Source organism: Fundulus heteroclitus, chromosome 3 (genome assembly GCF_011125445.2).
Source record: "Fundulus heteroclitus isolate FHET01 chromosome 3, MU-UCD_Fhet_4.1, whole genome shotgun sequence".
Classification (NCBI taxonomy): Eukaryota; Metazoa; Chordata; class Actinopteri; order Cyprinodontiformes; family Fundulidae; genus Fundulus; species Fundulus heteroclitus.
Window position 1 is genome coordinate 12,266,904 of NC_046363.1, and position 15,880 is coordinate 12,282,783.

A 15,880-nucleotide genomic window follows, 5' to 3' on the forward strand; every position below is an offset into this window, starting at 1 on the left:
TAATGGCATTCACATTCATGTTTTCCCCCACTAAAGCACAACGTACCTATTTCTTTTTCATTGCTAATGTCTTCATGCATGTGTGTGTGAGTAATATGGGGGAACGTTAATCAACAAAAGGTATAAGCACATAATGCCCCCAGAATGGGTTGATAACGAAGAGTATCGCTGCGGTTTTAAAAATAAATAAAAAAATCATACGCAAAAACATGATTTTAATAGAAATTACTTATCTCAATTGTCAATTGTTTTAAGCCTGTCTGATGTAACATTTTATAGTTTTAATTTTTTTAATGTCTTCGGATGCTATTTATGTTTTACATGTAATGTTTTGTAGCTGTTTTTTTTTTAATTTTCTTTTATTTTTTGCCAAGTCTCCTTTAAAGAAGAGCTTAAGCTCAATGGTGTCTTTCCCGATTAAATAAATTAAAGGTGCCAAAATCATTTGCTGAAAGAATCTTATTCATCATAGGACTACCTAGCCATTTTGTCCTAGAGGTGAACGTGTTTTGGTGTGAAATTGGCAAATAAATTCCGGAAAAATGTAGAAGACCCTGTTAAGGTCCTGACAGTGCAACTACTTCTTTACAAACAGCCGAAAAAGCCCTCAGAGGGAGAAGCTACTGTTCAAAAGTCAACACGAAAAGCCAGCTGGCAGTTTGCAAATGCCCACGGGACAATGATGACACTATGGTTTCTACAGAAATGTTGTGATAAACATGGGAGACTAAAACTGAAGTGTTTATCTGTGAGGGACGACACCATGAAATCCTCATGTAAAGTAATCCTCATGTAAAGTAATTACAAGTACCCATTTAAGAGAAAACTCGATAAATCATCGAGGCAATATGTCATAAGATACTGTTTTTTGCTACAGAATTAATTTAATTTCTGTTTCCATTCAAACAAAATCACAATAATACTTTCGGCGTGTGGAAAAATACATTTTCAGTGCGTTTTGTTCTTCCCAGTGCTCTCTCTGTTGTCTTCAGTCTGGTATCCTAGCAACGCAGGGAAATTCCACTTAGACACGGGAGGAGGGGGGGTGTGAATAAAACATTAAAGTGCTTTTAACAAAGATATAAAAATAACCTGATTCTTATACAAACAACACATTCCAATAAGCATAGATATGCATCTTTATACACGCTTCATAACCACAAAGAGGTAATTTAATCCTAACATTAGGTAATACATAATTACAAGCCTCCCTTTCCCAGACGGAGTTACGTAGTCCACGAGGCTTCCGCTGACAAGCAGCGGGTCGTTGAAGAGGTAAGTTTGAAGGTAGTTGGAAATAATAGACTGTACCACACAACCAGACATAGAACATTCTATTTTAAAATTATCATTAGAGTCGTACCGTGTTAATGGCGAAGTGTTTGTTTTTCCAGTGTTTGCCGCGGTTTCCGTTGAGTTACGTTACGTGCCAGTTCGGTCACATTCAAACTAACCGTTGGTGTTTCACAGTAAAACGTCAACACTAAATAAAACACCGCCCGGCAAGAAAACTTCACATAATATTCACCCCTACACGTTCACGCTCTGGTTTTATTAAATACATATTTTAGGGTCCTTGGTTGCTCGGTAAAGAGCTGCTCCTCTCCTAGGTCCCGGGTCTGATGAAGCTGCTACTGTGGAGCAGCTGCTCACCTCATTAGGCATCAGCTCGCACAGGTGTGTTTCATCCCATTTCCCTCACTGAAAAGATGCGTTAGCCAATTAAAAGGATAAATGCATTTGTTGCTGTTTTTTTTCTAGTGCGATTTAAGTCGAACGATAAAACGCAAAAAAAAAAAAAAAAAAAAACATCCTTAAACGCATTTTTTCTTATAAAATAGTTATTGTTTTAAGATTTATAAAACAAAGAGCGATTTCAGTAAACTTAAGAGGCTTTTTTCCCCTTCAACTCAACACAACTTTTAACGAGGTTTTGATTAAAATATTAGGCCACCTACAGTTCCGGTAGGAAGTTTACATGCATGCACCCGTCATGACATGAGCCTCCTTTTAAAGGTGTTGTGTTAAACAATATACAATGAACACTTTCAGTGAATAAAAATAGGCAAGAGTGTGTAGCACAAGTTCAAATTTAATGTGAACATTTCTCTAATCCAAGCAGATTAAAAATGATCATTTATTACAAATGTATTACAAATGTAAACATGTATACACCCCACTAATATTTTGTTAAATGCCCGTTAGCAAATTGCTGAGAAGCGACACATTTTTAGTTATTTTCAGGAGGATTGTTGCATTGCTAGGCTGGATGTTTGGCCTCTCTTCTTATCAGAAACGATTCTGAAATCTTTATTAATCTCCAGGAGACATTTCAGTTGCAGGTAGACCCATTCGTTATGAGAACTAAATATTACTTAATGGTTAAAAATACATTTTGACAGCAATCCAACATTACCATCAACTTATCAGTGCAGATCAGATCAGTCCAGTGTCAGGTTACATAGTTAAACATTCTTAGCACCAAAGCCCATTGAGGAAAATTAAAAGCAAATTATTAGATCTACAGATTATAAATGCACATGAATAATCTAAAACCCTTGTGTACTACTGGCTACAACTACCTGAAGACATTAAAGAAGCTGCTGATGGGAGGTAGGGTTCATTAAAAAAAAAAACGCAAACCTGTTGGTATCTGGCACGTGCTTGTCTTCTAAGCATAGTCCATAAATTTTGCGATATAATTGAGACCCTGGCCAATACATAAATCTAATGATAGCCTGCTTTATCACTTCCTAAACTAGTTTTTTTGTGTGTTTAAGTTTGTTGTCTAGAAGTAACAACCTACTGTGTCTATGCCCTCTGTAGAAAGGTTTAATAGATGAGATAAAGATTTATGCTGTCGGAGCTCGAACAGTCGAACATCTTTTACTTCTGAGTCGGAAGAATGAACTGGAACGGCCCCTAAAGTAGGGCTGTACGATTTTGCCAAAAATCTAAATTGTGATATATTTCAACTAGTGTTGAACAATAATTCAATGGCAATATATATTGTGATATAACTTTATTCCATAAAGGTGGTATGACATTTCCAATATTTAAACGTTCGTCACAGTCTATGATCACAGCATTTGTCACTGACTGACGTTCTGGGTTGGCCTTTAGATAAAGATGTCTGTAAACAAGGACTATTTAAAACAAGAAAGGTAACTGTTTATAAATCTGAATATTATTATTCAAGAGAACAGCTTTTAATTGAGGTGGACATCAATCCTTGTTGAACACTGAAGTGCAACCAACAAACAAGTCTATGTATTAAACAGTTTGACCAGTAATTAATGCTATGGTGAGATTCCTGAAAGTTTCGAGTAAAAAAAGTATGATTATATAAAATAATAAAATCTCCCTGCAACTCTCTTCCCTTCCCTGTAGTGGCAAACTCACTTTAAACACATTACCGACTCCTAAAGGTAGTGTCTGATCCATTAATTGTTACATAACCAAAAATTGCACACTTCTGTGATTTGGAAATTGCATTTTTTAAAATTGCGATTATATTGTAAATGTGATTAATTGTCCAGCCCTACCCTAAAGTCGCAATTCCCACTTGGATAGTCGGAGAAAATTTTTAAGGGTTATTGTCTGATCCAGTATGGCAGCTCCTCACAGCAAACACAGTAAACAGTGATGAAAACATGTTTAATTTACAACAGTAAACCAAACAAACGTAAAGTGGTGCTTACATGTGGAATGTACAGCTTTAAACCACCTTAATAAGAGGTGCTATGAAAACAAACCCAGCTTTCTTGGCTGTCACCGTATTGTAATTCCGACCTTTTGATATTTTTTTGTGTGGGTTGGAATCGCGACTTCTGTGTTAACTGGACTGCTGCTAACTTTGGTGATACGCCATTCCCAGGTCTTAGTTCTGACTTCTGAGTTAAATTGAATGCACCATTAGCCCTTTGGCAAGAATGGCAGGAAGTATGTTTTGTGGAGTCAAGGTGAGGCTTTCTAATCTGAGAACACTGTACCACCCGATAAGCACCATGGTGGTAGGGTTATGTTGTGATGCCAGTGATGCTGGTGCATTGCACAAAGTAGATGGAAAAATTAAGGGGGAGGATTATGTCCAAATTGTTCAACTTCACCTGATATCAACACCAGCTGGTTGAAACTGAGACACCACTTGGTGCTCCAACCAAAAATGAAAATGACGGCTAAAACATCAAAACTGCTTTTGGAGTTAATAAAACAGCCTAACATTAAGTTTCTGGAGTCGTCCCTACCTTAACACAAAATTTAGCTTCTGTACTCAAAGTCTGAGTGTTTGGCTTGACATCAACCAAGTTCCACGAGCTTCACCAATTCTGATAAGAAGAATAGTCAAATACCAGTCTGGATATGGGCAAGAGACTTAATGATTGTAACAAAAGCATAAAATGTATTTACAACATGCTAAGGAGCTTTTATCTAAATATTAGTTGGAATGTGTTTTAATTACGCGTTACTGTTTCCTGAAAATCCACAATAGATTCAAAGTCTTTGAATTCTTTCCAAATTTATTAAAGTTGTATGTTACATAATAATGCATTTGATGATTTAATTGATTCATTAAAAATTACAATTTTTGAAGGTTACATTTTTTGAAAATCTGGATTTTGTTTTGCCAATACACTTACTCGGCTTCTTCATGGAAGCTGAGTAAGTGAACCTTTTTTTAACCATAATACAAGGCACTTTAATTTATTCATTTAAGTTAGTTTGAAGTTACACAAGTGAAGTGAAGCCTGTTCTTAGCTCATTGTGTAATGCCACTAACAGCACACAGCAGATTTTTTTTATTTTTTTTATTGTTTACAATGGCAGGGCCACCATCTTGTTTCTCAGCTTGTATTTAGTTACACTTTGAATTCAGGTCAACTCCCAGACGTAATGCTTGACACATAAGCAAGTTTTTTTGAATAATTTCTTTTTGTGAAACAAAAAAAGAGGAAAACAACCAATTAATCGGATTTGGTAGAACATTGGAGATTGTGTTTTTAAGCCATATCTCCCACCACAAATAATGATACTACTCAACTTAAGTATATCATTAAAAGCTGAAGACCGACAGGAGTTTATGCTGATGAGGAACTTGTGTAAAGTTCTGACCACCATTCTTATGAGACTTCGTAGAGCTCATGTAAATTGATTGGTTTTGTGCTAAACTCTCATTTTTTCCACACAGGAGATGGAGAACTTCATCCTGTATGAGGAGCTGGGCACAGACGGCAGCTTTGTTGTCTATAAAGGAAGGAGAAAGAGCAATCTGTGCTATGTCGCCATCATCTGCACAGATAAAACCAAGAGACCGGAGATCACGAACCATGTATTAGCTACACTGAGTCACGTTGAATTTGTGTATTTTTGGTTGCACCTGAACACACATGAAATAATGCGTTAGACAATAAGGAATCCTTAGGTGTTATAATGACGCAAAAATCAATTTATTATATGCATAAAATATTTAAGAAAATGTTTTGTTGATACTACTTGCAGATGTTTGGGGAAAGGAATACTTTGATGTTGTGATTCTCTCCTGTTAGGTACGACTGAGTCAGGATCTGGATCATCCAAATATTGTTCGCTTCTATGAATGGTTTGAGACGAGTAAGCACCTGTGGGTCATAGTGGAGCTCTGTTCAGGTCAGTAATTCTAAACTTATTCCCAGATAAAGATTGAATTTATTCAATCTTGTGGATGAAATTTAAGCGAAGTGTTTTTTTTTTCTTTACTGTCCCACACTTTTTAACTTTAATATTAATGGTTTTACCTGTTAGGCGGTTCCCTGGAGTCTGTAGTTGCTCATGATGGATGTCTGTCAGAAGACATTGTAAGAAGGTTTGGATGGGACTTGGTGAAAGGATTAGGACACATCCATGAACTAGGAATCATCCTGTCAGACTTGAGCCCTGCAAAGGTTGGGATATGCAAGTATTTTAATCTGAAACCAACAAAACAACTATTAAAACAATGTTATGGTATTTAAAGTGATAACAATTATTGTTTCTTTCCCCCCTTTAGATTCTACTAGATGGTAGCGGCATTTTGAAGTTTAGTAACTTCTCTCTGTCCAAGGGTGAGGGAGAGACTCTGGAGGACATTTTTACAATGCTTTCTGCATCCGAGGAACCAGAGGAAGGAGACAGCAAGAACATGAGAACAAGAGTGCAAGGTCAGAGTTTAGCATTAACATACATTTAATCAATTTTACTAATATAAACCCTTGAGATCAAGTTGGACTGCACATACGATGCAGTAAGAAAATTAATTAGATGCCTAGGAAACATTTTATAATACCATGCAAGTCTTCAACCACCTTTCATATTCTTCTAAAAAGGAGCTAAACGTTCTTATAATATGATGAAGGGTGGCATCAGAACACCCCAAGCATATCACTCCCTGGTTTTCCAACTTGGAACTGGAACCCGATCAAGACTTGATTTCCAAGTGACTTCTCGTGGTATTTGTGCGTTCCCAAACACACGAGAATTATCTTGTCCCGCTCCAACCGTTCGGGGCCAAAGCAAAATGGTTCAGACCAATCACATTGCAGTATTATGGTTTAAGGCGGGACATACAGCTGTGACTAAAGCAAGACTTGCAGAGCCCACAGCCAAACCACAGCGCAGGAGGACACACACATAGCTGCTGCTGTCACATCTGTTTGGTAAGAATCTGCAATTTCTTCTTTGAAGGAAGAACAGCAAGAAGTGCCTTGACCAGCATAACTTGTTGTGGTTTCTCATGGCGCCTGCTGCTTACGTTTTCATTTGATACCGTGATTGGGTAAAACCAGCCTTTGGTGGGCGGGCACTAGTTGTTGCTTCGCCCAATCACCTCGGAAAGAACCGCTTAATGTCCCTTCTTTCCCTGAATGGATTAGATGGGAGCAGATCCAGACAGATAGTTTTCAGAATGGTGAGTGCTACACATTATCAGTCTGACTGGTGGTGTTAAAAACTGCCATTTGGTATATTAATATTGTTGTGAGAACATTAAGTACTTATAATACCGAAATGGGTGACATTTTATAACATAGGACTTTGCTTTTGTGGATTTTAAAGCACATTTAAAAACATTCCCCAGAAAATAATAAAATCTGAAAGGTTTATACTTAAATAGCAACCCTATAACCTAATAAAAACAGAAAGCATGGAGAAACATTACTCAAATATAAACATATAAAGAGTTCTGGTTTTCTGGAAATGGACTGGCCTGTATGCTGAGGTGGGTAGAGTAGCCAACAATCGTACTTAAGAGTAGTACTACATAAAATATGTTTTTACTCAAGTAATCAAAACATGTGATATGATTCCTGATAATGAGGTAATCTGACAGACAAAAATATGAAGTGATGTGCAAACTCTGGTATTTTAAAGAACATAAACATAGGAAAATAAAAACGAGTAAAAATAAATCATAAAAATGACTCCTGTACTTCAGGGTGTACCATGCCTCTCGCCCAATGACTGCTGGAGATAATCACTGGCACCTCCGCCACCCTGCAAGCAGAAGCAAGTAAAGAAAATGGAGGATTGGATGGATAGAATAATAAATTTAGGCTGAAGAATCCCACATTTCTAAAACACACCTTTTCACAACAAAAAGCTTATGAACCAATAAGAAGTCTAACAAAATGGAAGCATTTTACCGTGTTTAGTGCATTTTTTCTTTTTGTTTTTTCGATAACCATGTATGTTCTTCTTTATTCAGCGGAGAAACTTGAGATGGGTAGAGTAGCAAGAAATTGTTCTTAAGAGTAGTGTTACTTCAGAGTAATGTTACTAAAAGTATGGCAGTAAAACTACTACAAGTAGATTTATTTTCAAAGAGTTGCTAAAGTAAATATAACTGAGTAAATGTAAGAAGCTGTATGTGACTATAAGGATGACAAAACATCCAGAGGCAGCCTGTAATGCAGAGCTTACCTGGCTTCTAATTGGTTAACTACAGAACAGTTCACTTTTAAACACAAGCAAGCAGATACTAGGTACTTGCATTTTAAGAATATTTATACTTTGGACCTTGCATACAGGAAATGCTAACATATCAGGCCTTTTTCTAGCTGCATCTATGTGATTCTGTTCTATATTTACAGGTTCTCCAGCTTATAGGGCTCCAGAGGTTTTTCAGGGATCAGAAACCAGTAGAAGCTCTGACCTCTGGGCTCTCGGTTGCGTACTCTACTATATGTACACAGGTACCCTCTTGCATATTTTTACATAGTAACACATTCACATGTTCAAAGTAATATTAATAAAAATGAGTTATCTGTAATACATTTTCTCTTGTGCTGATTTGTTTAGTCTTTTTTTAATCATCATTTGTAAGTGGATTGAATTCACTGCCACTATAATTTTACGACCCCATTTCCAATGAAATTTTGGGCTTTGTACAAAAACAATATAATGTTTTTCATATTTGTCAGACTCAGAAGTTATGTACTGTGGAACATAATAACCTCATAAAATGTTTAAATAAAGAAATGGTACCATTTTTTTTAGAACAAGTAAGGTAATTTACAATTTAACAGGAAAGCAGAGATCACTGCTTGGGCTCATGAGCCCGTCCACAAATCATTGTCTGTAAACACAATGCCAACCACCGTTGTGGCTAAAAGGTTTATCAATCAGAGAAGAAGCCATAAACTATCACCCAAAAGATGGCGTCTTTAACTGACTGAGGCAAAGGGAAAGCTGTGAACGTCTCACAGGAAGCATCAATGCAGAAAAGTTTAAGCAGGTTTTAGAACAAATCGCTCCCATCTAAATCACGTCTTTCTTAGTGTTAAACCCCGTTCTGCATCTATTACAACAACATGGAAAAACTGACAGAAGATCCAGGACTGTTGAACAGCTGGAGTAGTTTTGAGATGTTTTGTTATCAAATTCATCTTTTGTTGTCTAAAAATGGTACAATTTCCTAAATTATGCTTCAGTTGTTTACAATAGAAAGTTCAATTTGAAATAACAGATTTTAAAATCATTGCATTTGGTTTTTCTGTACATTTTTATGTATTGTCCCAGCTTTTTGGGGGATTGGGGGTTGTTTGATTACTACCGACTAAGCTTGTTTCCCAGGTAAACCTCCTTTCTGTTCTGATAACCACTCTGACCTGAAGGAGATGATTTTGCATCAGGAACCACCTCCTCTGAAACAGACAGGTAATAAATGGCATATGAAACATAATATCACATGAATATTTACTCACCGAAGGGCAATTATCTCTGACAAGTTGCTTTTTTTCCCCCAAGCTTTACAGCTAGGCCAAAAATGTATTATACCCTCGGCACATTTAGATTAAAAAGGATTTTCGTTCAGCAAAAAGTATGTCTGATAAGAAATGAGACAGGAAACTCTCAAAAGATAATTTTAAAGGAATATCAAATTTGTAAAATAAAATTATTTTTAAGAACAATAAAGGCAGATCTCAAATTATTTTTCCCATTCTCAATTATCAGGGGAAAAAAATCTTTTTGTTATTACAGCAGTGAAGCCCTGATTATAATTGCTCTGCAGCTTTTTGCATGTTTCCACTGGTGTTTAGATGATTTATCTTGAGTCATGAGGTCAGATTGGAGATTCAAGTCTGTACGCTAGCTGGGCCACTCCAAAACTTTAATATTACTTCCAGTAATAAGAAACATGTTGGTAAAATTAAGAGATTACTCTAAACCTAAATTTACCAGGGGTACGAACACATTTGGACTTAACTTTATATGAAGTGTTAAATTAACTTATTTCGTCTTTTGCAGTGTTTCTCCCAAATCCTCCCAGTCAGGAATTCCAGAGTCTTTTGAAAGGCTTATTAAATAAAAACCCAACTATGAGGTGAGGCACACAATTTCCATCATAGACTATCTTCCTACTGCGGTTACCATCATCATCATATTCTTTTATCAGAGCGCCTGGTTTAAGATTACTTCTAGTTTGATTTACCTCCAAGACAAGATCAAATTCTGCTGCGGTGTTGTTTGCTCATATTAAATAACATTAGAGCAGGCATGCCAAATACTGTCCTGCAGCTTTCAGATGCGTCACTGCTCCAACGCACCTAAATCAAAAGGCTGAATGCTCCCATCAGCAGAGCTCCACAAAGGCCTCATAACAAGCCATTCTTTTGATTCAGGTGTGTTGGTGAAGGCATTCATCTAAAAGTTGCAGATTATTAGCTCTTGAGGGCTACCCCTGTCTTAGACCTTGATATTTAAGCTATAAAAAGACCTAAAGTTATGATTCTGAAACATGAGTTAATGTATTAATGTAACTTTTTTTACACAAACATGCAATCATATCTCAAAACTATCTCAACTTTTTATCTAAATATACACATTTTGTATTACCAAACAGACTTTTTTGTCTCTAGGAATTCGGGTCTAAGATGCATTTAGATGTCAAATTGTTGAATGGGTTTAAACTGTGGTAGCTTCTCATTGCTGAGGTTTGTGTCTTTTATGTTTGCTGCTCCTCTGTTAAACTGTGTGTTATTTTTCTTCATCAGGATCAGCTGGTTGGAGCTGGTCAATCATCCTTTCTGGACTCAAGTAAAACAGGAGGAATATAACGCTAATTATGGGGAAGAAGAGGATGAAGATGTTGAGAGGTAGGGAAATCCTTTCTGTGAGAACGTTGACTTTACTAACATGGGATGTGTAGATGTATTTATTTAACCACAATGCTTGTCTCTTAGCATTTCACAATGCTTTTGTTGCAACAATTTTGTAAAAATTGTAACGTCTCATTTATACCTTTTTCTTCCATGTTCACATTTTCTTTTGCCCATAAGTACCTGTGTGACCGGTGTGTCTGACTTCATGATTTGTCATGTGTTTATATTCTTTTACAGACACAAAAGGACCAGTGATCTTTCTCCTGTTGAACAGACAGTCTGCCTACCAAGTAGCCTCTCAGCTATTGGCCAGCCAGGTTGTGATGTGTCAAAGAAAACGTCTTTTCATTCAACAAGTGCAGCACCAGACAGGCTGCATGGCACAGAAGCTGAAAGCCAACAGTCTGTTACAGGTGATCCTGGTGGAAAGTTAAAAAACAGCGAGAGCTCAAATAAAGAGATGAGATGGGGAGAAACAAGGGAGGATCAAGTTAAGACCAGAGATCTCCCTGAACCAAATGGAGCGGAGGAGGTGTGCCACACACCACAGCCTATTAAACCATATGTGACAGGTAACACCGATAGTCTTTAGTTTTAATAAGGTTCAACTTTTAGGCAAAACAGTTTCTTACTTGGAAACATAAAGCTATGTTCTCCTAATCTATTTATACGTGTTGCTTTCTCCATTAGCCTTTTACATGGTTTTTGTGTTATTTTTTGATTTTAAATGGTATTTCTGGACAATTGTATCTAAAATCACATAAAGTCATTTTTAACTCGTCACTTTTTTTTTTTGCATCACTTGCATGTTTAAGTTTGACAAATTTTTCACACATAAACATATGTTGTGATAAAAATTCAACTTTGCCCTATCTTCAGGGAATGTCCTAGAGCTGAAACCAAAGAGTGGGGTGAATCAGGACAACTCCGATACAATCTTTCTGCTTAGGTATTTGTTTAAAATCTGACTTAAACATGATCTCTATTTATTTCTCTATTGTTATTAATTCTTCATTCTTCTTCAGCAGTGCTCACGGCAACTCAAGAAGCCAATGCAGCATTTCAGACTCTTCAAACCACAATACAGAGCTTGAGGTAAATGTTTAAATATCTTTATTGGTGTCAAAATGTGCAACTTCTTGTTAACTCAAATAGAAAATGATCAAATTCATCACAGCAAATGTATTTATTTAGGCTTGTATTTATGATTGAGATGACTTTGTGAAGTGCAGACCAAGCATCAAAGTGGGATAGAAAGAATATTTAATTGAATTTAAATGTTGCATGGTTCTTTCAGAAACTGCTTATCTTCTGAAATGTCCACACATAACCATCTCCTAGCTTTTAATAAGACAGAGAGGATACCCAGTGAGCAACTAATGTGTGAATGAAAAGGCCTTATTCTAGTCCAGCTAGAATGGTTCAACAGCAGCTGACATGTTATTTCTACTGAGGTACGCAGGGTGCCAACTTTAAAATGCACAACACATTCAACCTTAAAGTGTAACTCACCCCTATGTAGTCCCAACCCCAGACATTAAAGCTGGTTCACAACGCAAGATTCTGTCAGTGGTTCACCAGCTTCCTGACTGACTGGCAGCAACAGGTGAATCTGGGGAGAACCGTCTCCTGTGTCCTCTCCCTACTCCTCTCTGTGCACAGATGACTGCACCTGAAGTTTGCTGATGGCACCGCTGTCATTAGGACAGGGTCAAGTCCGCATTTAGACAGGAAGTGGATCGGGGGCTTCAGTATGCATTCACCCAGTGGAGCTTTGTGTGGTGCAGCTCGATGGGGAGGGCCCAGACTGGCAGAACCCCATCTTTGGGCTGCCCGGCAAGCTGATAACAGCTAGCATTAGCTTATGTTCACAACTTCACTGTGTAGTGAACTCAACACACCAACCGATTTCACTCAGGATCATTCAGATGTCAGAAAAGAAATGTGAATCCTCTCAAGACCAAACGTGAGTTAAGAGTAAATAAACATAACAAAAAGAAAAGGCCTTGGTTAAAGAAGCGGCGACAACAAGACCCGGGGCTCTACGCTTGCTGCACTATGAAATGTTTTTTTTCTCTCGGAGAATCCCTCACCTCACTTTCTGATCGTTTCTCCTCGGGGACCACAACACATGCTAGGATATCAGGGCAAGACAATCCAACATGTTGAATATCATGCCATCTGAAACAGCCTTTAGCATATAGCACTGTTTTTGCTGAATTTTGCTTTTCTTGACTGACTGCCTGCCTGGGAAAGTTCCTCCGAACAACAGTTTTGTGTTTTATTTTGTCTATAAAGATGCGTGCGTGTTTTCCTCTGGCTGTACATGTACAGCTCTTTATTTGGACCAGGTGTGCGTCTGCAGGGAGGAGACGCGTCTGTGCGGCTGCTGCCAGAAGTAGTCTGACAGTTTGGGCAGATGGGGATAAGTCAGTGGAGGAAATTTTGCGAAAAGGGAGCACAGATGTCTGCCAGTGAGCCATTAATTACGCTGTTACGCTGATTAGAAATGAACGTAACAGTCTAATTTCAGCGTAATCTTGACAACTGACAGTGTAACAAGCCGTTAAGCTGAAATGCGCTGGCGAGAACCCTGAGAACCACAAATCCTTCACACAAACTGTTTAGACTTTTAGCCTCAGGTCAGCGCTACAGAGCACTAATTGCTAAAACTAGTCGCCGCAGAGACAGTTTCTTCCCCCAGGCTCTCTCCCTGATGAACACAATGAAAATCTCACAGTCTCAATAGTGAGCTACACTGCTGGGAAGCAAAATAAGTATACTGCACTTTCACTACTCACAAGCTTCTCAAAGCTCAAATCTTCCCAAACTGATTCCTTGAGCATATGTCTGAGTTTACTGTCTTCCAACCTCAGTCACCAGATCTCAATTCAATAGTTTTAATGTGATGGAATAGGAGATTCTCACCATGGATGTGCAGCAGAAAAGTCTGCAGCGTCAGTGTGATCTCCTTACAATCTCTGAATGTTTCTAACCCCAGCTTGATTCTATGCAAGACAGAGTAAAGCTGTTTCTGAAGGCAAAAGGGGTCAACACAGTTCCTAATAAAAATGATAGGGAGTGTATATTCCCTTCATCCACTCCTCTGATTTTCTACCCACTGATTTCTCTTAGGTTGTCACTGATCCTGACATTTCAAGCTGTGTGAAGCGTCTTCTTCATACCGACTCTGATCTGAGTGTCACCCAAATCATTGACAATCCCAAGGTATGGAGATGATGTTTACAGGCACAATCTTTTAAGATCCAGTATCATTATAATTAGCCTTTCTGTTTCTTCAGAAATTAGTGTTTCCCTGAACACACAACATTCTTCTGGAATTGTTTAAAAGTTCTTGCTTTGTAAATTTAAATAAGAAATGGGTGGACAAAGCTACAACAAAACGTGAGACGGTTGCATGGCATTGAATATTTTCTCTCTCTCTGATGATTTTACCAGATTCTTAAGAGTACTCCTGTAAGATTTGATCCCAGAAACCTTTGTGTACCGGCATACTCAGGTATGTACTCGTCTGCATCAGAAGTCTTGAATGAAAATAAACCTAAATATATGGCCTTTTTCAGGAGTTACTCAAAGTCAAAGCTTTTATCCGTCTTCTGCAGTCGAGAAGCTGCTTTCTCTGAGTGACGATGAGTGGACTGGCTTTCTGTCACAACTTCATTCCTGCTTTGAAGAAAAGAGCGCGTCCGTGCCACTCCCCTCCTCTGCTGCTCTGCCTCAGTCTACAGCTGTTCGCTCTAGACTCAACCTGCTGTGCTACCTCTGCTGTATAGTTGGGCACACGGTTGTCGCTGACAGGCTGATTAACTCAACGCTGGTAGGAAAACATTTACTTCAGCTTCCTGCTGGAATGGATCTTGACTGGGTTTAATGAGCATAACTGTGTAGTTTGAAATAATATTTTGTGTCTCAGCATATGGTAACATAACAGTGCCGGGGCCCGAGCTGTCACCATTGGGATGTTTTCTAAATTGAAATATATGTTGATGTAGAGTTTTTTTTGCTCAGTCTGGTTGGTGACTTCCTGTTGCTATAGTAAGGAGTACTAAATGGGAGTATGTAAATGTGAGGCTTTTTATTGCTGCTGTCTTGGTTTTTATTCATGGAAGCAGCGAGTGTTGTGGAGAATGTCGGCACCAGTTCTGCACATCTAAAGATTTTTGCCCACATCTTTTACGTTTTTTTGGAATATCATTAAAAAGAGAAATATTTTTTATTCAATTCTAAAAGGGGAAACTCTTGTATCGTTAAAAACAGATGGATAAATTTGGAGCATTTAATTCTGTAAATGTCATTAATCGCAGTTATTAAACTAATAAAAAACAACAATTCAGTTTGTCAGGAAAATAGAATGGTGCATAAAACCAGTAAAAAATAAGCACTATCTGATTTTCTTCAGTGATTTATTTTTCTTGTGAAAAGGCCAGATTTATAGCGTGCACATCTAATACTTGTTGCATGTACAGATTTTTCCACCTGAGCTGTGGATATTTGTAGCTCCTCCTCTTGGGTGCAATGTAAATAACAGTGTTAGATGGAGAGATAATATCACATCGCATCGATCGGAAATCCTAACAGACTTTGTTATATCAGAAAATATCGTATCGTCAGCCTAACAAATCGATATAACATCATGTTGTGACAAAGCTGATGATTTACACTCCTAGTTAATTGGAGAAGCTTCAGTCACTAAAAACCAATATGATTTGACCATTTCATTTCTATCAGGCATTTAATCAAAAACAGCATTCTTCTAATTTTAAAATAATAACAATAATGGATCACCTGTTCACTATGGTCTCGTGCCTGAATTTATAAAAGTAAAGTTGTATGTTGTATCTTGAAAAATGACAATATGGATCGATATTTTCATTTTTCATTGATGTAAATGGATTGCTAATCATTTAATCAATATATCGATGTGGATCGTTGTATTGTTACACCTCAGCAATTAACGCTTTCCTTTTCCTTTAAAACCTCTCCAAAGTTTTATGTTTCAGCTGTCTGCTGTGTTCCTTGCTCTTCATGATGCCGTTTGCTCACTGATGTTCTCTAAGAAATCTCTGAGACCTTTACAGAAATGCTGCAGTTATTCTGAGATTAAATTATGCAAAGGTGTATTATAATTACCAATCATACGACTTTTAAAGGAAGTTAGTTACACTGGGTTTCATGTATCATAAGTAAAGAACCCTAAATATAAATGCCAGCCACAATTCAGGTTTTATTGTCAGAAACTTGATGTT

The 15,880-nt window shown here is 37.6% G+C and overlaps 1 protein-coding gene across 5 annotated transcripts in view; it reads left to right on the top strand.

The window, feature by feature from the left end:
• Window positions 1-1,176: 1,176 nt before the first annotated feature.
• Window positions 1,177-15,880, top strand: part of ulk4 (unc-51 like kinase 4) — a 130,143-nt gene continuing 115,439 nt past the window's right edge. For 3 of the 5 annotated variants that reach the window (XM_036130229.1, XM_036130241.1, XM_036130246.1), the window contains exons 1-15: window positions 1,177-1,275; window positions 5,189-5,329; window positions 5,547-5,646; window positions 5,782-5,921; window positions 6,026-6,176; window positions 8,103-8,204; window positions 9,085-9,168; window positions 9,760-9,835; window positions 10,506-10,607; window positions 10,851-11,185; window positions 11,493-11,562; window positions 11,639-11,708; window positions 13,749-13,841; window positions 14,073-14,133; window positions 14,237-14,451. In XM_036130229.1, coding sequence (XP_035986122.1) covers window positions 5,192-5,329; window positions 5,547-5,646; window positions 5,782-5,921; window positions 6,026-6,176; window positions 8,103-8,204; window positions 9,085-9,168; window positions 9,760-9,835; window positions 10,506-10,607; window positions 10,851-11,185; window positions 11,493-11,562; window positions 11,639-11,708; window positions 13,749-13,841; window positions 14,073-14,133; window positions 14,237-14,451 — 1,737 coding nt within the window. In that variant the 5' untranslated portion in view covers window positions 1,177-1,275; window positions 5,189-5,191. Of the gene's footprint in view, window positions 1,288-5,188; window positions 5,330-5,546; window positions 5,647-5,781; window positions 5,922-6,025; window positions 6,177-8,102; window positions 8,205-9,084; window positions 9,169-9,759; window positions 9,836-10,505; window positions 10,608-10,850; window positions 11,186-11,492; window positions 11,563-11,638; window positions 11,709-13,748; window positions 13,842-14,072; window positions 14,134-14,236; window positions 14,452-15,880 lie in introns of all 5 variants that reach the window. The other 2 variants (XM_036130236.1, XM_036130233.1) reach the window with 2 other exon arrangements.